Raw genomic sequence first — 27,286 nt, forward strand, 5'->3', positions numbered from 1 at the left:
ATATAAATCAGACACAACCATATTTCACTGATATGATACAACAAACTTATAATAATGAACAAAAACCAGAGGCATCTGTGCTCTGAGGGCACCAATGGGCCTTGATGCCCATGCCCAGCATCTCTGCAGGTCTTCCTAACCCTGCCCACAGCCCAGGACCTCATTTCAGGGAAGTCTGGGACCATTGGTTACTGCCCCAGCAATGCAAAGCAGTGCCAGTTTCTGGCCATGCCTCTGATCCTAACCACAAGATGGATGTAGGTAGTTTTTCTCCTGGATAGACCCCTCAGACATAAATTGTGTCTTTTTTCCAGCCCCATCTTCAGCCCTGCCTCTTGCATGAATTATGAACCCATGTTACAGCATTATCTCCATTTCTATCCCTAACCCAGCCTCCCTTTGTTCCTGGCTGGGCTCCCTCAATGGACCCTGGACCAAGTCATCTCTCAGAGGCCTGTCTGGGGTGATCAGTGGAGTGTGTTACCAGCACCTGGCTCTGTCCACTGGGTGCAGACCCCATGGGACTGTGGGTGAGGGCACAGCTCTCGGCCTTTAGGGAACAACCATCCCTCTCTGCTCCCTGACAAGAAGTCAGGTTCTCAACAGGAACGTACTTTATTACACAAAAACCCTATAACGACCTTCTGTAATATTTATCCCCTGCTAACACAGGTTCTGCAGCACCAAAAGAAAACTGCAACATCTTTCAATGAATAATAAAGATGTTACTTGAGTGGGTGTCATGCTGGCACAGCCCTGGCAACTCACTGGACTGCTTGCATATGGATGAGATTATATAAACCCTCTTCATCCTGTCTATGAGCTCCCTCATGCCGATAACTCTATTCTCACTCTCCCACCTCTGGAGCCCAGGATCTTGTTTCAGGAATCTGTGTTGATGCTTACAGAAGTGCAAATACCTCTCATGGTATTGTACCTAGTCCTGCATGGCTTTTTGTTTTAGAAATTGGAATGAAAAAAACGCAACTTTCTGGTCAAGTTTCATAAACTGTACTCCAGGAATCATTCCTTCCATAGTTCATTTGTCAAGACTAATGGATCTCGGCAAGAGCTCAAGTAGTCTTACAGGTACAGGTTAGCTGAAAATACACCCATCAGACTGATTCCACTAATGTTTTGTAACATATTAATGATTATTTCCTATATTACAAAGCAGATCAAAACTTGAGCTGGTTTAATAAGCAAAGCCAACACCTACAGTTATTCTCTTACACTCCGGTCTAGAGCTGTCTATATTTGTTGCTATTCATAGTTCAAAAACTTTCACAAATGTGGACTTCTTTCTTGCATAAATCTGAGAAGAATGGCTGGTCTCTACATAAATGCCACATTCATATGGAAGTAGGGGATTTGTCTACTGACAAGATAATATATTCTTTGGAATTATACTCTATAAAACATTTCAAATAGCCTATCACAGAACAGAAGTAGCTCTAAGTAACTGAGATGGGCCATCATATCCCGTAAATAGAAAAGCAGTCAAACAGCAGAGTTCATAAGAAATATTTATCTAAACTCATGCATGAAGTCATGAATAATAAATACACTTTAGAAATAGATTCCAGAAAATCTCACCACTTTAAACTAAATGCTATTATTAGTATTTAATGGAAATTCATATTAGCAATCAATAATTTAACCTCAACCATCCCAGACTTGAAATAAAGCAATAACCTAAAATAAAGAGCTAAAGGCAGCAACAGATAAAAGCAGAAAAGCAGTTTTGTGAAGTTCCTGGTATCGTAAGTTATGATGTAGGGGTGGTAAGTAGTAAATAGCAAATAATTTTTAAGGACGTGAAGGCATTCAAATACACTGTCTTCCTGAAAATAGGGATATGAAACAAGAAGATACTGATCCTAGTGGTACAATCATGAAATCAGGTTAACAGTCTGGGTTAGAAAGCAAACGGATTCACTTTAATAAGTTCAATATTCTGAATTACTTCATTTTCTGTAGGTGGAATTAAAACTAGAAACAATTTGGTGTGCCGTAAAGTCTATAACAAGCCAAAGATTTTTCAACTAGCATGTGATGTTCTTGTGATTACTAGAAATGTGAGCTTCCAAGGATCCCTATCTATTTAAATCTAAGGACTACTAGAAGGAAACATGAGTGAATCAGCTGAACTTTCAAGAAACTGTTATTAATTCAGTTTTAGTAGACTTAGATCTCTATATAATTCATGAAAGATAAACTTCATCATAGTCTCACTTGCCATAACATCTCTAATCCTAATATATTTGTACGATTAACACCCCTATCATCTCATATAAACCACCACCAGAGATATTGTACAAAGTTTTAGAGATTTGCCCTTAGCAACCACATATGAAAATGATAAAGTGATTAATAAGGGTAAATCTGTAAAATCTATTTTAGACGTTAGGAATATTCTGCTGCCTTTAAAGTATTTCCTGGCCACAGGTTGTGAAAGCTTCGTTTTTCATCAGATACTTTTAACTCCACTGATGTGCTAATTCCTATGCTACATACACTTTTCAACCTTATATTGAATTTGATTCTGCTTTAGAAATAAATGCTGTTGAATTTAGTCAAATAAGTTGAATAAAATATTAATATACATGTCTGTAAATGGCTACATAGTTGCAAGGTACCGATTAAACAGCAAGGAAAAAGCTGAACCTAAGCACGTGGCTTCTAAAACTTGCAAGTAATCTGATAATTCTTTTCATGTTATTTATCATGGCTTGAAAAAAGTATCAACCTCTAGAGTTACAGTAGGATGATTATGAGAGCATTATAGAATGAGGGCACCATTGGCCTGTTACTTTTTAGGTACAACAACAAACACTCTGGTATTAACTTTGTGAAATCCAGCCCAACTGTCCTTGTGGAAACGACAAAGAATATTAGTACCCCTCCTGTACTGTTGTGGTTCAGTGGAGACACAGCCAAGGCCTCAGTCTTACTGGAAATAACTTTGAAAATGTTTTAATCAATCTTTTCTCAAGTTCTGAAATCTGCAATCTACTTTTGTTGATCCTTTTATCTCCTTTCTAGATGGGCAAAGCTCAGCAATGTATTCAACCTCGTAGTGCAAAAAGATACATTCTATACAGCTCAGTGACTTCAGGGACTGGTCCAACAGAGTAGCAAATTGACCAGGAAGAGCACATTGCAGCATTAACATTATTATCCTCAGAAATGTTTTAAAATCCACTTTTGAGTTAGGGACCCATTTACTACCAATAGAAGCCAGGAAGTAATACAAGTAATATTTTTAAGCAACTTTCACAACCAATTAATTTGAGATCTAACCTTATTTGTTTTTATCAGTGTGATTTTGTAAGGTTAGGCCATAGGCATGTATATCCAAACTTTTAAAGTGAGAATAACTATTAATCAGTTAATTTTGATTTTCTGTACAGAAACATATATAATTCTTCTAAGCACTGCACCCAAACATTCCTAAACATCATGCTACTTAATTCTCCATTTTACTATTATTTGTCAAAATATTCTGAGTTTCATGACTGTGGAAGTCAATGAAAATCTGATTTTCTGAGTTTTGCATTCTGTGTATTCACACTATTCTGCACTCTGTCTCAAAACAGATAATATGGGTTTATATGAATATAGTATAGGTCTATATCATGACACATCTACTTATTAACATACCTGTCTTCTTTGTAACTCAATGTCTCTCACTTCTTCTAAAGAGAAATTATTTAATGTGAGAATATTTTAAAAATACTGAAACAAGGCTTTAGAAACAGTGGTAAGTACACTATTTGAATTTTCATAGATTTGAGTAGTATATTCAAACTGCGCATAAATTGTTCATGTTTGTGGTCATAAAGACTTCTGTTTTAACCATATTTAACAGTAGAACATAAGGATCAGATATTAGTTTAATAACAAAATAAGAGAAGAGATGGTAGGGATTCGGTATGCATTATTCCTCTTTCTGAGAATAAGTATTTCTAGAAATTAAAACATAAGTACCTTCAGATCTGACAAAATTTTTAGTATATACTTTCCAAGGAAGAATACATCACTTGTATTCTGGGGGGGGGGGGGATGGAAGAAGTTTGGTTTCTCAGAAATACCAGTACAGCAGACCAGACTGCCAAAGTTTTTACTTTTTAAAAGGGAAAAAATATCAGTATTGGAATGGAGTCTGAATCTTCTATGCTTTTGTCACTAAAATATTATATCTGATGTGGGGAAATACCTCGGAACTCTCAGCATATTCAGTCAAAATTACATGTCAATCCTCCAGTTAAAAGAGAGTTTGTAGAAGACTCCTTTGTTCAAGCAGTCCTATTGCAGAGTATCTAAATTTGGCATGACCAGGTCTGATGGCTACGAGTAGACTACAACCTAAATTGACAAGAATTAGGCTATACATTTACTCTCTGATGAATATCAATATTTATAATATCGTAGCTCCATTTTTCTAAGTTTCTTTGTTTGCTATCAATCTTCTCTATTCCTTCTAGAAGACATATACCAGAAATCATTTATTTAAGTCTGTGAATATAATGACTGAGTTGCTTTGCAACAGTTTTGGAAAAAGAAGCCTAACACTGAAGAGAAAAAGCAAAAAGCATGGACAGAGATAAAAGGTCTATGTTAACAGGCACTTAAAGAGAGAGTGGAAATGTAAAAGGAAGATGTATCAGAGTTAAAGACTCCATGGACAAATATGGTCTGATGACTTATATTTTTATTTTATTTTCTGCTTAGCCTGTGTCTTCCTTTGTAGCAGGCTGTTTCAAACACACCTCTGATTAATTGGTGTATGGAGAGCATATAGCTGAATATTACATTTATGAAACTACAGGGTAAAATTACTAATATAATAGGAATATATGAATAACAGAAAATAAAGTAAATGCCTGCAGCTTTTTGCATCCAACTTCCATTGCATTTACTATAAAGCAGCTAAAAGCTCTACAATTATCCTGCAGTTTGCCCAGTTGTCTATAAGGTTTGGTTTGGGATTCAATGGGTCATTAAAACAGATGCATCTTTATCTCTTGTTTAGGCTTTTACAGTGTAGAGGTCAAGAAAACATCAACCCAATTATATGTGATATTTTCTGTAGAATTTATATGATCTTTTGGTAAGTTCAGTGCCATGCAATACATTAGGACTTATCATGTTCTCAGTAAATAGATGCCAAAAATATTTCTTCCTCACATTTTGCAGCTACATGGCTTCTGTTCTCCACTATTTTATAATCTAGATGATTACATACACTTAAATTACCATTCAAATATTTTGAAATGCAGATAATAGAAACAGAAATATGAAGATTGGTATGAATAATGCATGGATAGAAATATCTGTGTGAAAGCACCAGAAGAAACAGTGCCTCGAAGAATTAAAGGCATAGTCTGTACTGATAACCAAGGACATCGCTGCCAGTGGTAAAACACTAGGGAGTATTATTTCTGTCAGGACGAGGAGGAGTGTGCTCTGATAAAACAACAGCTCAGACAACCTATCAGGAGAAGACCCTATGCTACAGCAACAACATTACAGCACACTGCATGTAATGTTCATCTTCCTCTTATTCCAAAAGGATGACCTAAAATATCTGAGAAAAGAAAGCAAAATCAATAAGCGTCACTGAAGAAAATTTTGTATCAAAAGGACTACATCATAGCAACTGTTGATCCCTAAAGATCTATGAAAAACTAGTTTACTTTTTCTAATCAAAAGGAACTCTACAAATACAATAAGAATGCACTAGTCAGCCTACCACAACGCACATAAATGACCATGGACAGGCACCTTGGCCACGCACACATGCACACCTTGGTGCTTTTGGGTCCTGAGGGTGAGAAAGTCCATAAGAGAATGTGTGACTGAAACCAGTTTTGCCTAAAAGAAGAATCAATTTCACCTTCCATAACATCTCATATTGACTTCATTTACACAAATTCCCCCCAGCTGTTCTACCACTGCAACTTAAAATTCCACCTTCACTTTCCAGTTATTAATAAGATACAAGGAAGTGTAGAATCAAACCCAAATGTGTGGCTCTCTTCCCTAAAGCGCAGTCCTATAATTGATGCTAAAGAGTTCAAAGACTTGCATCTTAAAAACTTCAGACTGCATCTGCATTTCCTAATAAGGAGCCTTCAAACAGCACTGGGAGCAGTGACCAGCTGCTGAAGCTGTTTCCTCTGTTTGGGTCCCTCTTCTATCAGCTACAGAGTCAGGTTCCCTCTGCTTTTTACTTTTTTTTGGTATCTATGATGCTACAGATATTTCTGTCTTTTTGCACAGCATATCAGCTTCAAAGGAAAGGTGGAAGTTGGGAGGGAAGTAATGTTATCCTTATTTTATAGTCTGGTTGTTGTGGTTGGCTACTGCAAAATTATAAAGTTATGTGTTCAAAACTTAAGATGTCTCCCACTTTATGAGAAGGTGCATGGTTCATTTTATTAAATTCTATTAATGAAATCCACCTTATCAAAGCTCTTAGCTTAATCACTCAGAGATTTAAAAAGGAAAAGATAAATGCTGCAAAACAGGGACTAAATTGCAATAAAAATATATAATTTCAAGTATATAACTTACCGCTGTGAAATCTGCCTTATGCCAACATGCCTACACATATCCAATTAAAATTCTGCCTTAATTAAGTACTTATATTTTATCTGTTTTCAGCCCTTGGAGGAGGGAGGATATTAACAGCTTTGGAGGAAGACCACTTTGCCAAAACTGCAACCATATGGCAGCAAATAGAAAAGGGCCAATCTAACAAGGCTTCATTTGTTAAGAAAGTTTGATGACTTCTGAGTGAGATTTTAGCTTTTATAGGCAGAACCACACTAGGGACGATGAAGGCTTCATGTCTGAGTAGTGGTAGTGGAACAGATGGAAGAAAGAGTAAACCAAGCCATGTAGCTTTGGGTAGTCAAAGGTTTATCCAATTCTAATTATATTACAGATATAAAGGGTACAACACGAGCACTTATCCCTCTCATTCAACTTTTCTGTCTGTGGCCCCACCTGATTCCATCTTTTCCTAGGCTGCTGAAGTCATGTCTACTTTGTGCTCAAACTCATGTCCCTTGAAAATCTGAAGAGTAGGATTTCTTACAATTTTCCCCATACTGTAAAAGAGAAATCATCAATAATAACCTTGGTCGTAACAGTAGAAAAGGAAAAATAAACAAAGAAAATAAGTTCTGTATGATGACTGTCTACAACTTTCATCCTGATATGAAAGATTTGAGAAAGTACACTACAAAATCTACAAAAGGTACAGTGTACTGTACAAAAGGTACAGTGCTCTGTGACCTGTTGTCAATCTCTGGCATTAAATATGTTCTACATGAAGTAGAAACATAAATATATAATGGGCACATCAAAAAGCAATCAGATCTTGTTTATGGAAGAACTTGACATAGATGCTGCATGTGATGCTAGGATTACCTCCAAGCAGAGGAAAAGGCACTGTTCTCACAAAGGGCAACAAAAAAACTTCAGTAAAATATAAACTTGCTAAATGTAAAAAGAATTTTGCTTACATCAGCTGTAAGAAAAAGGCTTATCCATATATTACATTTTAAACTAAAATTGTAGATCAAGAAACTGAAGATAATTCTGCAAACTCTACCCTGAGAGGTGGAACAATGAGGGCACTTGAGGATAGGTACACGCTCAGCTGACCAAAAAAATTCTGACTACAGTGCACTTGTATACACACAGCAACTGGTTAGTGCATTTATGGATAGTAACCAAAAAAGACTTCATGCCTAGTAGAATTATAAAATTGTAAATCACCCTCCATATGCTGGAACATATTTGACAGAAGTGGCTCTCTCAAAAGCCCAGCACAGTGCTAAAACGATTGTAGATTATTTTGATGTGGAATGACCTTCAACAATTATTTCCTTAGTCATTATTTTAATTGCTCTGATTTGAAACAATTCTAGATTTAATCATGATGATGATATGATATCCATAACCCACGTTAAATTTTTTTTCTGAAGTAGAATATTTTTTGATTATTCCCTTTCAAGTGATTTGCAAATATAAGTAAACTCTGAATAACAAACCTCTGAACAGCTACCAAGCTTCAACTAACACAGAAATACTGCTACACATGTCTTGAAACACTTTTTATTATAGAGAAAAAATTGTAGGCAAAGAAAATATCAAATTGTAGTATTTCTTCTTTTTACTTTACCTTGTAGACATGTTCCTTCTAAATCATGCTATTACAGTAGTCACAGAATCATTACAAAATAGACGTAAAGGGATTTAAAACAGTGAACATTTCCATTCAGACTCAGGCCAAGGGCAGTTATCCCCCAACCATTATTCTTTTCATTCTAGCAAATACTCAAAAGTCTTCAAGATGTTGCTAAATGTAGCCAAGGTTATAATCTCCTTAATAATCTTTTGGATGCTTCAATATATCGCCTTCATAATTTTGTCCTGGGGATATTAGGGGAAGTTTCATTTTAGCTAGTTTTAGACAGCTACATCTGAGGAGGTCCTCTAAGGCACTTCCAGTGCCATTTGCCATGCTTCAGGCATTTAGATATGATAAACAATAACAAAGTGCCTGCTTATCTAACTCAGTATTAGTGGCTCAGATGTACTCAATGCAGCCCTACATTCCTGAAGCCTGAATTCAGCCATTACGAGTAAGATTCATCTATCTGACCTACCATCATTTCCATCAAGCTCATGCTTTCTTAATTAATTTACAAAAAACCCACATGAGACAATGTCAAAACCTTAACTATAAGTCCAAATACTGGACATCTACTGTTCTTTTCTTACCTACAAAATCTGATAGCCACTCCTAGAATGGAATTAGATTGCTTTAATATGTTTGCACTTGGCAAATCCATATTGCCTCTTACGTATTTCTTTTTTATTTTCTAGCTACTTTAAGTAGTTTATATGTTCATTGACTCTTCTGTGAATTGAAAATAATTCCCCACATTCTCCTTCCTTTCCTCTTTTACAGATAAATTCAATGCCATTCGTGTTTAGTCTTTTGGTACCTGATACCATCCTCCAAGAATTCTCACAGAAACCCACTAACAGAACTAAGTTTTTCAGACAGCTATGTAACACAAATTGAAGTTCATTAAATAAGTTGTAAGATCCCTAACCTATATAATCTGTTCCTTCCTTATCTACAGTTGAGGTTCTACCTCTAGGATAAACTGCATGTCATATGTTCACTGAAGACCTCTTCAATAAACATGTGTAATAAAAAATCACTGTATGTTTTTGCCTTCTCTGCACTTACTCCAAGCAAGTTTTCCTTTCCTGCAGTACCTCTCTTAGGTGCTGAAGATTTCTTTGTTCCTCTGTCTATTAATGTACTGATACATGCATGTTATATTAAATCTTAAATTTCTCTTGCTAGTTGCATCTCACTGAGTGCTTTGGCACTTCTGACTTTTCTCTACATGCATGTTATTCCACCATGCTTAGTAAAGAGAGAAATTTTCCTCATTATGCCTAAGTTGCAAGAAGAGATGAAAATTTAACTAAGCTGGTCTTTTACACTTTCTTTTCTTCCCATTGGTGAAGCTTATAACTACGGTCTTTAGCAGAGTTCTGTTGAAAAGCCCACAGATTTCTCTTTAACTTGCACCCTAGAGATTTTTTTAAAATAAATTCTCTGAATTTTATTGACATCTACCTTTTTGAGCCTTTTTTTTTTCTAGGCAGTAATGTAATTTCTTTCCCAATAAACAGCTGTGGCAAAATTTGACTCTTGTGAAGAAACAAATCAGCCATAATTTAAGTGCCAGGTGGCATAGATGTTTCCACATTAGCTTCAGTAGAACATCACTTGCCAGCAGCATCTTTCATTTCCTCTATTACCAAGAGGTTCTGTATTCCTTGGGCTAGTGTTTGGGGGTTTTTGTCTGTTATCGTTGAGATTGGTTCTTACGTGTTTCCTGGTCAGCACTTTTTCTTTTGACTTCAGCTTTAAGTTATTCAGCTGTTGAATGCTACATGCCCTCAGAGGACATCAACAGCCAGCTTTCTCTCTGTAGTTTTAAGTTTATTCCTCCAGTACCTGTACTGCTACCAACTGAAAAGTCTGCTTCAATTTTTTTTGTTTCCAAATGCATGCTGTGGAGTCCTCATCACCATACTCAGTCAGTTTTGAATCTCTTCTTTCAGTGCTCCTCTACTTGCTTCTTAAGAGATTTCCCTAGTAAGCTAAGGGCAGTCTTTCCACATGTCACCAGTAGGAAAATATAGGCCAAAGATCTGGCAAATCCATTCAAGAATTTCATCACAAGATGTCATCATTGTCTAATTCTAAATATAGCTACTGAATCATGAGTATATGACACATTTCCTCTCAAATATTTTTTACTGAGAATGAGATATTATGTACAAGGAGCTCTTCATGATTGTGTTTAAATTTTATATACTTTTTATATACTTTTATACACTTTTGTTTTTACTGGCAGTTAAAAAACTAAAGTATAATATGAATTACAGGATTAAGCAAATACTAAAATGAAGCATTCCATCTGAAGCTACATTCGCTCTTCAGTATTATCAGAAATTCTGCTATTTGCTAAAAAGTTATTAGACAAGTGAAGTTTTCTGAACACTGTTAATAATCTAGATGTTTTCAGTTCAACACTAGAAGTCTCTTTGATTTATACTCTCTGAACATTAAAAACATTAAGCTTTAGTGTATTATCTTTTTATACATGTATTCAAGTAAAACTATCAAAACTCATATTTATATATAAACTGATGAATTATTTCAAAATTATATTATGTGATACCATACTACTTAGTTTTTTATTCCTAAGCATAGGCATAACATGAGCTAAAATCTAAAGTCAAGTAAAAATCTACTCTTAAATATGTAAACATCAGTGTAATAAGGCCCTACTTGATTGGTTACTCCAGCCTCCAAACAGTGAGAAATGAAAATTCCTTACTTCCTCCTAGATAACCAATTACTTGATTATTACTTAGGTAATGAAAATAACAATATACTTGAAGTATAAAATGTTTGATGCAATGCATATTATGCATTTGATATGATAATAGTTCCTTTTGCTTTTCTGCCTAAACTGTGTTTGACTGAACCTGGAAACAGACAGAAGGAATGAAAAGTGGAAGACATACATGTGAAGCTGCATATAGTCAGGTCTACAGCAGAAAGCAGGTGTTTATTGCAATCTGCATATAAGCAAAAGTATGAAATTTAAAGAAACAGTTGTATTTTGATTGATTGTAGCTTGATTTCTTAATTAAGATCAAAGTCAAATTATCATCCTAAACTAGCTAAAGGAGTTGACAGAAAAGAAAAAATGCTGGTCTTCAAAAAGCTTCACACTGAATAGAAAGTAAGCTGAGACTCAGTGTCCACTCTGGGAAAAGAAATAGTGAAGCAAAGAACAGATCTGCCAGCTGAAAGAGCTGAAACACCAAATGCCATGTTTGAATGCCAAGAAAAATAATGCATGCCATAGAAGCCACAAAATGGCTGAAGATAAGAGCTGTGAGATATATTTTGATCTTAAAAAAGTAGAAAAAGAAAAGCAGTGGTCAGAGGAATGGAGAGAGTGGTATTTACACATCACTAAGTTATGCAACTTTGCATACACATACTGTTGCTTTTGTCTCCTTTTCATACCTCCTACGTGCTGTGCAACTTCTTAATGGATGCCTGACTTTACCTTTGGTGCCTGTGTACTACTGTGGTAAGCTGACCTTGGTTGGATGCCAGGTATCCACCAAGCTGTTCTATCACTGCCCTCCTCAGCAGGACAGGGCAGGGGAGCAAATGAGATGGAAAACCATTCCTTTTGGGTCAAGATAAAGGCAGTTTAATAAAGCAAAAGCAAAGGCCTATGTGAAACCAAAGGGAAACTATTTATGGTCTACTTCTCATCTGCAGGTGATATCCAGCTCCTCCTTCTTTTTCTTAGCTTTTATTGCTGAGCAGACACTGTATGGTATGGAATATCCCTCTGCAGCTTGGGTCACCTGTCCTGGCTATGTCCCCTCCCAGGAGGGAGGAATGTTGGAGAGGCAGCCTTGGTGCTGTGCAAGCACTGCTCAGCAGCAGCCAAACACTGGGGTGTTTTAAAGGTGAACACCTTTCTAGCTACCAAAGCAAAGCACAGCACTATGAGTGCTGCTGTGCAAAAATGAACTCCATCTCAAACTGACCCAATACAACTACCATGATAAAATATAATAAGCAACAAATCCTGAATTACTTATAATACATTCAGAAATTATTAACTATCTCCTAACCTAGAGTTTGTCTATGAATAATTCTACTTTTGAAACTTGTAAGTTTCAGAACCAAAGAACAGACTGCCAGTACATGTCTAGCACTTTTCATTATATTGCCCTTTATTATTTTTAGGAAAAAACCAATCTGAATCTGCTTGTTTTATCTGCAATTATATTTGTATACAAATCAGTTTTCTCTTTTACCTAGAGTCCCTTTTCACTGTACAAGTGAAAATAGCTGTGTCAATTCTATTTAATTGATGAGACACAGTTTCATCCTATATACATATAAAGTTCCATAAAATGGACAGATGTTAAAATATATTCCTTTTCAAATTTTAAGCAATAAGGTACATAACCTCCTGCCCAATACATAAACCCAATGCAATTTTTAGCAGGGGAGAACAGGCGAGTTAACATTGCTTTGCCCCACGCTAAATTATTCAGACATTCAAGTAAGTTTTCTTTCCATGAGTTAGGGAGAAGATGTAGTAAAATGATTTCAAAATTCTTATCAGCACAGTTGCACAGGTTTATGCTGACAGACCAACAGGCTAGGCATGACTTACAGTTCTTAGAATCCACCATGGTAGGGAAGGTTTTTCTCATCACTGCTAACACCAGTCCCTGGCTGTCAGCAACATTTTCAGCCCTGTGCCAAATATTTCTTCGAAGCAGCATTAGATAATAAAATCTTTTAAAAAGTGTCAGCAGTTATTGGATTATATATACTCAGAGTCCCATCACTCCAAATAAAACCTCAGCTGAAAAAGACTGTAAAATATCCCCATAGAAGAAAGGCTTCAGTACAAAGACATTAATGGAGTATTTTTTCTGGTAAGATTTCAAAACAACATTAATAACTCCATTATGCTATTTAAAGCAACAGCTCCAGGATACTGGGCCTAATGCATCTCTAACATTAAACAACATTGATTCTGTTCATGGTTATTCAAAATACCTACAAATGATTTCACCACAATGAGTTACTTACAAATGTCTTATCCACAGTTTCCCTATAGACAATAAAATCAAAATTAAACAATAGTTGGTTGTTTTTCCTTACTTGTAGTGTGATCACTCATCTCCCCCAGTCCAGTATTAATTCCAGCATCTATTGAACTCATGATTTTATCAATCTACAAAAGAGACAACAGTGAAAACAACTGATGGATCCCATCTTCATTATTTTAGTTTAGTTTTCATGCAGCAATTTATGGCATTGTTACTCTCATTCAGAAAACAAAAATAAAAATAGCAAAAAGCAAAAATCAAAGGTGAAAATTAATTTCTCCACTTTGATTTTTATTTTGCAATATTTTTATGCTAGCAAAAGCTAAAGCTTGGAACTAGTATTTCTTTTTCTACAGTAGAGCTCCTTTCATACTGATGCCATCTAGGTATTATCACTATTGGTCTATTTAAGCAGTAATATTAATGAATAAAAATATTTTTGGTGTGTTCTTAAGTATTAAAGCAATTGTTCAAGTAAGATATCCAGAGAATTTCCTAGCTCCCTTTTTTTCATCTGCCCCAAGGCTACTCAGTAGGTATGAAACATTGTTGTCCCTCCACACACTGCAGAATGATATTCTCTGTGAAACTGCACTGCATCGATCCCAAAACTTATTTACATGTTTTTAAAGCACATTGAACTTACTATGTCAAAACCATTTTACCTATTTTATTTTCTATAAGAACAGGACAGAACAAAAAGTGAATCAAAACGCTGGTGTGGACTAAGAAGGCAGACAGAGAAGCATATTTTACTAAGTTTAATATTAGGACTAGTAGAAAAAGTATCTATTAGTCACTGGTGACAGGAGACAATCTAGCACTTATGACAGAATCTGCAGATTGGGAATCCATACTTTTTTTAATATATATGAACTGCATTCTTTTACTCTTAAGAACAATTGAACCTTGATGCTCCCCTAGAGAGGCAAACTTGGAACTGACTCTAATTTTTTAGAGGACAGGATTTTATAATAATGTAACAAAGTTATAAAGATTGAAACCTGATCCTTAATGTATTTCCACTGAGAAACTGTCTCCTTTAAAACAGAAACTACCTTTAGATGCCCAATCAAATTAGACATCTAGATGAGCTGAAAACCTTTTTCTAGAAAAATAACCAATCACATAATCAACCTCTGTGTGCTTTCTGAATGAAAAAGTACCCTGGAGATAGATACTTTTCCCCTGTGTAATTGTTTTAAAGAGAAATGCTCACTTCTCTGTAGGGGCATGAAAGATATTTTACCCTCTTAATTCACTCCAATGCGATGGGAACTTCTGTGTTTATGAAGAACCTTTTACACTCTTGAAATTCAGCACAGGAGAAAAAAAACTAAACATAAGGTGCCTAAGAATTATTTTAAATTGAGTTCTAAACCTAAAATAAAGTCTCTCATATGAGCAAGCATGTGCATTACAAATTCAGTGTGGACATTTATGTTTATGTGGACATAGTCCCGAATTTATTGCAGCTATAAGTGTATTCCCACTTCACACAAGTCAGGTATGTGCCAAGCATTTTGTACACAGGCTACATACCAGTTAGAGGATACGATACACAGGGAGGGTTTGTAGAATGTAACTCTCTATTCCCACCATTTTTTCCTCTCTCGCTGGCAGACACTGCCATGGTGGGAAATAATTAGCAAATATGTAAATAATGGGCATAGTTACAAAGGATTTTACCAATTTTATTAGTGTCAGTGGTGAGGGCTTTAGTAGACAATAATTTCAATGCCACAACAAATTACAGAATTACTTCTGGTTAACTTCATTCACTACGGAAACAATAGACTTTATTGAGTGGGTAGCATTGGAATAGAAATGCTTTGCATTTTGTGCCAGCTGTTGAACTACCCTGCATTACACTGTGACATTCCCTTTGAAGATTTGCACTGTGAAAGATTCACTTTTTATTTCAACTCTGAAACTGAAAACAATAACAGCATCTTTACAAGACCATTTGCTAATACTTAAAAAATGAACAAAACTTACTTCTTCCCATTCTGATGTGAAAGAAGGTGTTCTCTCTGAATTTCCTTTGGAGCACTGTTGATTTGGTGTGGGTTCACTCCAATTGCTTCTTGCTTTTTTGTCACTTGGTGGATGGGTGATAAGATTAGAATCTGATTTAGAAACATTTTTGCACAAATGCATTTCAAGCAAAGTCTTCGGTAAGGATCGTATTCTCCCAAGTGTGCATGCTCGCTCCACAAATCCCCCAGTGCTAATAACCCATTGTTCACTTATCCTTGGTGCACCAACCAGTGTATGATTTTCTACTGGTTTATTTTTAGTATGAAATATGGTTCTGTTTACAATTGGAGGTTTTTTTTTCTTAACAGGAGGATCAGAGTTGCTTTCTTTTCGTAGTTGTATCTGCTGCACTGTGCTCTTGCTCAAAATGCTTTTCTCTAGTGGACCACTGCACAGGTTTACTTTGCTGTACAGCTGGAGTGGATTTTCAGGTGGGTCACATGCAGGTGATGATCCATGAAGTAAACCTGCAAACTGCTCAGCGGGGTGTCCTTCTGGAAACTCACTTTCAGTGGATGTTTCACGCTGGCAAAGTTGCTCTGAAATGAGAGAGTACATTGTAAAGAAGAACAGGATGATAAAATACTGCAAACCACAAAACCTTTACTCTCCTCAACATTACTTTTGTATGCTGCTTGGTTCTTATGTAAAGAAACGAAAGATAAATATGCAATGAACTGATTTATTAGTTTCTTTAAAAAAAAAATAAATCTCTCCTTAAACTCGACTATTTTACCCTGACTGGTTGAAGAACAACAAACAATGCTCAGTGCTACACATAAATTCCACAAAAAAACCAAATTTATAAAATAGGCCATTGTTATTCCATCATCATAATGGTGTCTCTTTTAATTTGCTATTGAGTTGAAATGTGTAAAAATTATGTATACAGTTATTATATACAGTTTTGTATGATGAATTAGGTAGTTATTTTGTAGGTGGTAAAATACATGAAGAACCAGTATTGCCAGAAGCATTTTTAGTAATTTTTCATTTTATAGTCATTATAATAATAGTGAATTTACACTATGATGCCTTTTTACTGACAGTCGCTAAAGAATAGATCTGAGTGTTGTTTTTATTTCTAGAAACTTCTGAGAATAGTAATAGCAACCACTGGGAAAAAAGAATATATTTAATAACCTCTTCAAACTGCACCATTATCTAAAACTAAAACTATGTGTCTTCATTGCTCATGTGAATATCAAAGATCTCAGTCTCAAGAACTAAGGTCCCCTGGTAAAATGTTTTTGCAGGTGCCAGAGTCCATCAGTGCTGGTCACTTTTCAAACATCACCTCCTAAGGGCACAGGAGCAGGTAATCCACAAAAAAGTCAAGCAGGTGAGACAGAAGGCCGGCTTGGCTGAGCAGAGATCTTCTCTTGAAAATAAGGAAGAAAAGGAAGGTGTATGCCCAGTGGAAGCAAGGTCAAGGAGGAATTTACAGATGCTGCCTGCTACTGTAGGAAGAAATGATCAACTCCCAATCAACCCCAAGCTTGTGCAGGATCTGCTGCTCCAGTTGGATCCCTACAAAACTATGAGGCCTGATGGGATTCATTCAAGAATCCTGAGAGAGCTGACAGCTGTCATCACAAAACCTTCTTTTGAGGATTTTTGAGTGGTCTTGGGAATCCAGAGAGCTCCCAGCTGAGTGGAAGCTCACAAACGTTGGCCCAGTTTTCAAGAAGGGCAAGAAGGAAGACCGCAGAAACTCCAGGCCAGACAGTCTCAGTTCAGTGCCTGGTAAAGTTATGGAGAAGATTATTCTGGGAGGTACTGAAAAACACTTGTAGGACAATGCAGTCATTGGTCACAGCCAGCACGGCTTTGTGAGGGGAAAGTCCTGCTTATCAAACCTGATCTTATGACAAGGTAACCCACCTAGCTGATCAAGGGAAGCCAGTTGATGTAATCACTTTGGATTTCAGTAAAACTTTCAATATTGTCTCTCACACGATCACTCTGGACAAAATGTCCAGCACACAGCTGGATAAACACATCATGCCATGGGTGAGCAATTGGCTCATGGGTTGAGCACAGAGGGTAATAGCGAATGGGGTGACATCAGACTGGAGACCTGTCACTAGTGGGGTTCCAGAGGGCTCCATCTCAGGCCCTGTGTTCTTCAACATCTTCATAAATGACTTGGATGCAGGACTGGAAGGGATACTAGGTAAGTTTGCAGATGACACAAAACTGAGAGGAGCTGTTGACTCCCGAGAAGGCAGGGAGGCCCTGCAGAGAGACCTTGACAAATCAAAGGACTGGGCAATCACCAACCATATGAAGTTCAACAAGGGGAAGTGACAGATTCTGCACCTGGGATGGGGCAACCCTGGATGTACATACAGACTGGGGAATGAGATGCTGGAAAGCAGTGTCACAGAAAGGGACATGGGGGTCCTGGTCGACAGCAAGTTGAATATGAATCAGCAGTGGCTGATCAGCCAGGAGGGCCAACTGTGTCCTGGGGGCATCAGAGTATCACCAGCCAATCGAGGGAAGGGATTGTCTCACTCTGCTCTGCACTGATGCTGCCTCACCTTGAATATTGTGGCAGTTTTGGGCACTGCAACATAGGAAAGATCTTGAGCTCTTAGAGTGTCCAAAGGAGGGCAATGAAGATGGTGAAAGGCTTTGAGGGGAAGCCGTATGAGGAGTGGCTGAGGTCACTTGGTCTGTTCAGCCTGGAGAAGAGGAGACTGAGGGGAGACCTCATTGCAGTTACAACTTCCTTGTGAGAGGAAGTGGAGGGGCAGGCACTGATCTCTTCTCTGTGGTGACCAGTGTCAGAACCCAAGCGAATGTCCTGAAGTTGTGTCAGGAGAGGTTTAGGTTGGATATTAGAAAGAGGTTCTTCACCCAGAGGGTGGCTGGGTACTGAACAGGCTTCCCAGGGAAGTGTTCACATGACCAAGGCTGAAAGAGTTCAAGAAGCATTTGGATGATACTCTTGGTCACATGGTGTGGCTCTTGGGGATGTCCCTGTGCAGGCCCGGGAGTTGAACTCGATGATCCTTTTGGGTCCCTTCCAACTAGGCATATTCTGTGATTCTCTGATTCTGTGAACCTAAAGTATGAAAAACTTCAAACAGAATAATATAATACTACTCCTATATCTTTGCTAAAATAGGCAACTTTAATAAAAAAGAATATTTCTTAGCTTTTAATAATTACCCATATCTGAGACTGATGTCTTTTTATTGTTGCATATTTCTGTCAAAAATTTCAAGAAAACTGATACTGACATAAATATTTCCACTGAGACTCAGTAGTAATGCATAAAATGTAATATTTTATGTATTAATTTCTGCCTGTTTTATAAACATATCACAGTAATTCTTGCTCTTTTGAATACTGCTGGGCATTGAAAAAAACCATTTCATTAAGTTGCTTATACTAATGATCAATGTTCTGATTGGTTAAAATTAACTTTAAATCTACAGATATATAGGAGAAATTCGGACTCTCCATTTCTATTGTGTTCTATATCCTAACTTCATCATATGCTATTGAACACTAAATAAGATTCTTATTTTTATTTGTTTCAGCCAACTTAACTGGTACGAAGAAATTATATGATATACAATTACATTGCATAGGTCTCTAGTCAGTGAAAAGTCATTTAATGATACCAGTTTTGCTCTCTCACAAGCAGTTGAGTAAGCCTTCTGAGAAGAGACTTTAAGAAAGAGGGTGGGGATACAAGGGAGAGTTAATAGGGGAAGCTCAAACTCTTGGACTGAATCCCAGTGGAGAGAATCTTTCTGCTTATAAATAAGGTTTTTTTTGTTTTTGCAAGTACATTTATTTTTGTAATTATAAAAAAGAAAAAAAGCCAATAGAAAGAAATCTTGCTTCCTCACCAGATACTGCTTTTCTTACCACTTTATCTTTTTACTTGTAAATAGTATCATAAATACCAAAACATAAACAGATGTCATTTCTACATAACTTTAGTGTTATTACAAGTGCACGTACAGCTTATCCATCTGAGTGGATTACTTCTGAAAATCACTGTGATACTGCTGTATCTGTGTTACATGGAAAACATTTACATTTGTAACTACAAATAAATTCAGTTCTGCCATAATCTGAAAGCCACAGATACATATTGCTATTATCACCAGTTTATATACAACCAAACTGGTATTTAGGCAGCAGATTGCAATTCAATCAGCTATTTATTTTCACACTGATGCACCACAGCACAGTTGCTCGTGGTACATATATAGAACTCTATGGAATACCATTTCTCACTTTCAGTATTTGAGAGTTATAATTTACAGATGCTTCATCAAACTCACATAATTTTTTTCTGAATCTGACTCCAAGACTGTGGAGCACATTAAGAAAATCAGAGGCATACTGAATACTGTGAATTTTGCATTCATGTAAAGTTGGAAATCATCTTATTCCCATTTACATCTCAAGAGATTCCATGTTCAAAACTAAAGTACATTCAGGAGAATAACAGTTGTTAATAATATTAATGAAAAGAGCTGTAATAGACAAATTATAATGACAGAGCTAGATCTTTCACAGGCATTGCTGTTGCCATGGCACAAGTTTCTAATGTAAAATAAAAATCTATGAGAAAATTGTTCTATAGCTATGGCAACAACTGTATTGTGACACATGCAGTATTAATCTATTCAAGTTCTGCTTTCATTTGATCCAAAAAGATGTTTTTAGCATCACACTCTGCACATGTGTAATATTTGCCCAAAAATGTATTTTCAACTCCCTTTTCTCCACACTCAGTTGATTGATAAAATGAACAGTCAAAACTGAGTAATATTTGCAGACTACCCTCTTAGAGAAGAATGGTAAACAAAGAAGTCTTCGTATTTGCATAGTAAAGATTGCTCTGGAGACATTGGAATACCTTCAGTAGTGAGGATATCAATTGTATTGCCAAAGTAATACAAAATGGGATGATCAGCAAGAAAATGTGTAAGACAGAAAATTCATAGTATTTAAAAACTGAAATAGCAATATTCAGGAAGGCATTATTTCACACAGCAAACAACATGGTGCTTCGACCAAGCTCTAGCTCTTTGGTGACAATATGTTGGCTGTTGGTATCCTAGATGAGGCAGAGCAATGTTTTCTCACTCTAGTAAAAATTACAGCAAGGTACCACAGACCTATGTGGGAAATATAACAACACGATTACTAAGCAACTATTGAAGAATGTGGGCTTCTTCTGTCACCAGCAACAACACAGAAAAGGAGCAATAGCATCCAGCCACATTACAGTTTCTTCTGCTTCTTCCTAAATCTAAAGAAACCATCGGAATGTGGTTGGCAAGGTTGGTGTTGGTGGTCTCCAGGCTCTGCACCCAGGTTCCAAAATTGCCAGCTTCTCAAAAAACATACAGTCCCTTAGAAATCACACTGAGTGTCTCTGTGGGTTATGTTTGCCCTTACTAGCTTCACAACCTCCAATACACCCCCTTAACATCACAGTCTGAACTTGACTGTGTACTGAAGGGTTTTGCTGCCTCACTAGCTGTACCTTCATATTTTCACTGTCCACATTTTACTCATCTGTTTCACAATGACTTATTAGGAACAGAAAAGTTGAGAAAGATTTCAGGGGAAAGATATCTCCATATGGCGTTTTCTGCACATTGCTTGCCAACTTCTAATGAAGAAAAAAGCTTTCAGTGAGGAAGGATATTAGTCAGTAATTACTGCTAATTCTAATCACATTATAATACCCAAATATAGTTCTTGCCCAAATTTTCAGAAATAGCAGTGTAATCTGGTAAAAACAGAGTTAATTTTAACTCCTATTAAGCTGTGTTGACTCTTCTGTACATTTTCAGAAATTTGTTTGGATATACATATATTCTGTACTTGAGGAGGACATAAGTGTAACTTTTGCATCAATCACAGAAAGGGTTAAGCTTTTACTGCAAAATTCAACATAGACAAAAATAAAGAGCTGCAGCTGCCACCTCCATAATGCCGTTTCCATGAGAATTTCTTTCTATGTGACTATATAAGGCATGGTTCCTAGACATCTTAATGACAGACAGGCTCTCACGAATCACCACATTTTACAGCACAAGAGTCTGCCTTATACCCCCACATTAAAATAAGAATTGTCAGAAAACTAAAATGTTAACATGTTTATGGACTAAAAATATCAGACAGATAAGATAATGGTCAACATCCCTCAGGTGAAACACTGGACAAATTCAATACACTTGTTCAAGCTAAAATTCTACTGGAATATTTCAGCTCTACCATGCACCAAAAATAATAAAAAAAAAACAACTCAGTATTTCTTTGTAACTTTCAGTTAATCTTTCAGAAGAATTTTCAAGACATGAATGGAAATAGATGTAAAACGTAGTTTTGCAGAAAGATCACATATACTTGCATTGAGAAATTCTGTAGTGATCTCTTCTTGCAGGAGAAAGTTAGCAGTTGAGTGGGTTGTGGCTGTGCTCAGAAAGTACATGTTCATTTGACAATGTAGTACAGCAGGGAAGAGGAAAACTGGGTGACACTTAATAACCAAAACCAGTGCAAAGTACTATGAACGTGACAGATGAGCTCTTGAAACCATATTCTTTTTTGGAAGACTGTAATGAAACCTCGTTAAATGTTCCACTCTTGATATTTTACACACCAAATGCAAAGAAGGAATTTCAAGTTCCCACTCCACCAAGTGGGAACAAAGCTTACTAATATTCAAGACAAAAGACACAGGCAAAATAATGGATGATTTTTAGAATAATGTTTCTAAAAGGAGATACTGTTTAACAATTTCATTTGAAAGGAAGGGTTTGTCCAAGTAAAAATTCAGTTTCCCCAAGCATGAGACAAAACCAGAAAACAAACAAAATATATGTTTTGTCCTTTGCTCTGATCATACATTTCTCTTTTCTAACCTTGGTAAAGAATGTTTCCAATCTGAGCAGTATTTTTAAGATACTTCAGCTTGCCTCTCCTCTCCTCGCTCCACATACAAGCTCTGTTTCAACTTACATTTTAAATCCAAAAAGAGTGGAACTGGTACTTTCATAAGACATAATGTAAAATAAAGGCCCTCTGCCCCAAGTGACCACATTTAGCTTTTGCTAAATCTCTTGTTAGGCTGTAGAAACAAATCTGTAGGGACAAAGAGTGTATAAAAATGAAGAATGTCTAAAAAATATCTCTGGTTGTAGAATTTCAGTCCAGTTCTAGATGTAGGTACATACAGTCATGGAAGATTACATTCAGAACTGAAAAGTTTTTCAACCCCAAGTGGAATATGTACTGAAATTTTATATAATTGCTCACATGTAACTGTTTTTAAACTAATGACTAAAAATCATAGTCTTTTAGTTATAAATACCGAGTGGGGAAAATTTAAGAATAAAAAACACATTATCCACATTACCCCATTTTCTCCTAATGATTTATTTGGGGGTTGCAAATGTAAGAGGATAACCACATAAATTCTTTTGAAAAGTATTTACAAAACATAAATGATCTTAAAAAAATAAATCTACACAATTAAGTGCAAAATGATTTAGCTAAGAATAATAACTTTCTAGAGGCAGACTGGGAATCTCTAAAAGTTGTTTACTTTTCACAAATAACTGTAGTTGCTTTAAAAAGTAATGTTACACACAAGAACGCTTAAAGGTAGATTTTGTGAAAAGAATATAAGAGATTCAGACTATACATATATATATATAGAGAATATAAGAGATTCAGACTATACATATACATATATTCAGACTATACATATATAGACATATATGGCCATTTTAGACACTATAGGATATCCAAGGTGATGGTAAGGGCTGATAGATGTGACACACAACTTGGAAACTCGTGTCTTTCTGGTGAAGTAGCAAGAGGTCAGAAACAGTAGTGTGTCCAAGTTGTTCTAAACATCTCTTTCAGCACTTGAATTTTTATCTAGAGGTCAAATGGTAGCAGACAAGGAGTACTGATGGTAGTACCATGTAGACGATACACTTCAAAGAATCCATTACAGTAGAATAAATAATTGCATATTTATATGCAATTGAATAAATAATTGCATGGACCCCACCTTCAGATGACTCACATCCACTTACCTTAGATAGGAACTGACAAATTGTTAGCATTTTAAGTAATGATTGCTGATACTTTTACCAAAACAGCATTCACTTTAAGAAGCCAGATCACCTGAGTGACACAGAGTACAAAAGGTTGGCTGACCCCAGATATCAGCTCAGGACATTTTGGAAACATATATGCATTTGGGACAATAAATTAACCTGCTATGAATTAACTATGATTGCTAGGAGAGGCAATGTGTAGCTTTACTAAGCTATCAGGATGCACAAAAGCACTTGCTCCATTTCAGATATAGGAAAAACAAGCATCAGACTGCAGTAGCACAGAGATGGAAAAGCAGTGAATGAACTTTGAAGACAATTATAAACTTTCATGCTCTAACACAAATGACACTTTATTAAGTTTTCTCACTATAGAAATACAAATAAATAAATAAAAATATTATTATGAAAAAATGTATGAATCATAAACTAGTTGTGGGACAGAAGCTCCCACAGAGACAGAGAGGCACAGTTTAATGCATTTATACTCTTACACAACTGGTTGAAAAGTCACGCCACACAAGTTCTACACATAGAAACCCTGAAGAATTTATCTTCTGTTAGGATCACATGAAAGTTAGAGGACAGTTTCATCTACTGAATAGCTGTGGCAACAGAAAACATTACCACTCACCCTGCTGCTCTTCAGATAGAAGGTATCATTGAACAGCTCCACAGCAAGAGCTGCTGTAAGAATGGCCTCTAATCTGCTTATAGGGCAAATCAACTGCCCCAGTTTGAGTACAGTAGTTGAGGTCTTGCTTATTTTGCTTGGGTTGGATTAAAAGTTCTCTCAGAAACCCTTCTGTGGAAGCCAGATCTGGGGACAGCCTATGAAAGAAGTGCAATGACAAGGAGGTGCTGGTAACATCTTCAGTTGCTTACACAGAATTCTGCCATTCTTGAAAGCATGATGCTTCTCTGCAATATAAAGGTCAGTTCTCCTCTCTGAAATACAGCAGGTAGATATCCCCTTAAGGCACCAAAAAGTTCTGCTTTTCAAATATGTTACACATACTATGAATGACATTTTCTTAGATACATGTAATAATGTGCATGATGACAATAAATATTAGCATGATCTAATAAAGAGGAATAATTTACCAAGCTAAAAGGATTTAAGATGGTACAGCTTTCAAAAACATCCTCCAGACCTAAAGAAACACATTAAGTTGAGAGTTTAGGAACTGTAAACAGGAAAACAGAAAGTTTTTTTGAGCCTAAGGGATCAGATATTACTGATATTAGTGGGAATTATCACATTCTAGTCCTGTAATTAATATACCAAATTCTGTTCTGGTAACAGTCTAGTCAGAATCTCAGGAAAAACAGACTGTAGGAAACTCTTCCTTACCAGAGAACCGCACCCAGTGGTTGGCATATCTTTAACAAGTAAATGAAACTTCCTTACTATGTAATTTTATACTTTGGATTTGGAAAACAGTTATATAGAGAGTTATCTACTTCTTATCTACTATGCCAGAAGAAATGAATGCTTCAAGATAGGTTTTAACAAGTTCATCAGGTCCTTAAACCGGATACACCTGAAGCAAGGCAGGCCTAGAATGTTATTACTGCTTCATTCTGCTTTATTTTTCTAATGTTTCACTTGGTATGGGGAAGACGGATGAACAAACATCAATAATTATGTTTATTTGTGAACTAAGAACTCAAATCAGTCAGATCTGATCTTCCTATCATGTATTTCTGATATTTAAGCAAGTGTGCTTCCATTTCACCTGAGGAACAGATCAGGTAAGAACAGATCACTGTGATCCTGTTTTGTAGATACGCAGACGGGCAGAATCTCCATCAACAGGGAAGTTCCATGCAAATACAAGGTGAACAGATATCATATTCCTCCTGCAGACAGAGTTGTGAATTCTATTTTGGTTTTACACTCTCATGACAAGGGATTCCCATTTTCAATTGGAAACATCACAAGAAGCTGAGGAAGATTTCACTTGCTATAAGAGATTCTTCAGAGAAAACTCTGACAAAGGGCAGGGAATTGCAATTAGGAGAGCTCAAAAATTTCATGGAATAGTCCATATTTATGAACTGTAATATGCATCAGTTTAAAGTGACAGCCTTTTCAAAGGAGGACTAAGAGGATAGAACCCAAGGGAATGTCCTGAAGTTGTGTCAGGGGAGGTTTAGGTTGGCTATTAGAAAGAGGTTCTTCACCCAGAGGGTGGCTGGGTACTGAACAGGCTTCCCAGGGAAGTGTTCACATGACCAAGGCTGACAGAGTTCAAGAAGCATTTGGGTGATACTCTCAGTCACGTGGTGTGACTTGGAAATGGTCCTGTGCAGGCCCGGGAGTTGAACTCTATGATCCTTTTGGATCCCTTTCAACTCAGCCTATCCTGTGATTCTGTGTTACATACACAGTAGGAGAGAACAGATTTATGATTTTCTCATATACTTTGTTCTGTAACTTGGGTGTTGTCTCTTACTTACACAAATTAATACATTTGTCCTGTGTTTAACACTCAACACAGAGTATTGCTAAAGTGCAGTTTATTTCTAAACTGGGGCTTCTACCTGCCCAGCTAAAAATTGCTACACAAACCACTGTCTTGTATCTATTAAACTTCAGGCCCCCTGCTCTTGTCCCTTTCAAGAACTCTTCTACAAAAGTCACCTTTTTGGACCATTGCACACAGCACGTTACATGCTTTGGCTCTCAGTGTTACTTTTAAGGCGATTTGTGGAAATACAAGTCCTTTCTTAATAAATCTTCAAAGACATCAAATAACCAATTCCTGTCTTTCATGTGCTGGCAATTATTATTGTTTTGCTATTTTCACTTCTGCTGAGAAGTCATGTAGCAGAATTTAATTGCTCCAATTTCTTATGACTGAAAGGGATTGTAAAACAACTGTGTATTTCAACTACATTCTCAGCTGTAGAAAAATTAATATTGGTATACATAATGTTGTTGAAAAAGACAATTCCTTTCACTGCCTCAAGGCCACTGATGCTACTACACAGATTGGTGAAGGTTCAGGATCGACTGGCTCTGAAACAACACTGATTTTCCCAGTGTTTTCTTTGATGAAGTTTTGCTCTGGCAAGTCTTCTAACTTACCAAACACACCAATGAGAACTGAGTATGCAGAAGTAGTTCATTAAGTCAGTTGTAATTAAAAAATAATTGCAGGAAAAATATTACAATTGTTTTAATTAGCATATTCTTCATTTGGAATAAACTGGAAATCAGATGACCATGGTCTCCTGAGAAATTTACATTATTATTTGCTTTCTTTATAAAAGCAAGTAAGCATCACTAGCAGCTCAACATATCAGCACTGTAAGAGATACCAGAACAAAGACTGATAGCTGATTTCTTTTTTCTTCTTTTTTTTTAGCTTTTATTGTTAAAATAATGAGAAATTACCATGAAAAAATTTTAAGCACTTTTCTGATTAAAAGTGGGCAAACGACCTCTTCTGCAATAACAGAAGAGAGAAGGGAAGAGAGAGAGAGAACAGGGAAAAAGAATGAAGCCATCCTGATGACCACAGATTCTAAACCCAGAAACTTCTGATGAGATTTTCAAATTAAATTGGTCCTATAAAGGACCATTGCACCATTGCATAATTTAATGTCCAATGTGTTTTTATGTTTTTTTTTCAAATTAGTTTTTTAAAATCTCATGAAGATACAAAGATGAAATGCCATGTATTTAGTCAATACTTCTTTCCTGAAAGCACTTTTATGCTTTTAATATAAAGAAGCACAATCAAAAAATTAAGTCAAGATGGTCACTCCTGGAATAGGTTGCCTTGAAAATTATAGTATTATTAGTACTTCAGATTATGTTATTTAATTATTCTGCCTATCTGCACCAA

At 36.3% G+C, this 27,286-nt stretch overlaps 1 protein-coding gene across 10 annotated transcripts in view; it reads right to left on the reverse strand.

Moving 5' to 3' along the window:
• The window catches only part of ANKS1B (ankyrin repeat and sterile alpha motif domain containing 1B), a 414,822-nt gene that overhangs the window by 201,204 nt on the left and 186,332 nt on the right, over positions 1-27,286 (reverse strand). For all 10 annotated transcript variants that reach the window (XM_051784790.1, XM_051784791.1, XM_051784788.1 and 7 more), the window contains 2 exons: positions 15,271-15,851; positions 13,325-13,397 (listed from right to left, as the gene is read on the reverse strand). In XM_051784790.1, coding sequence (XP_051640750.1) covers positions 13,325-13,397; positions 15,271-15,851 — 654 coding nt within the window. The remainder of the gene's footprint in view (positions 1-13,324; positions 13,398-15,270; positions 15,852-27,286) is intronic.

The sequence above is a fragment of the Manacus candei genome, unplaced genomic scaffold, assembly GCF_025592945.1.
Source record: "Manacus candei isolate 608988 ecotype Guabito, Panama unplaced genomic scaffold, ASM2559294v1 h1tg000018l, whole genome shotgun sequence".
Classification (NCBI taxonomy): domain Eukaryota; kingdom Metazoa; phylum Chordata; class Aves; order Passeriformes; family Pipridae; genus Manacus; species Manacus candei.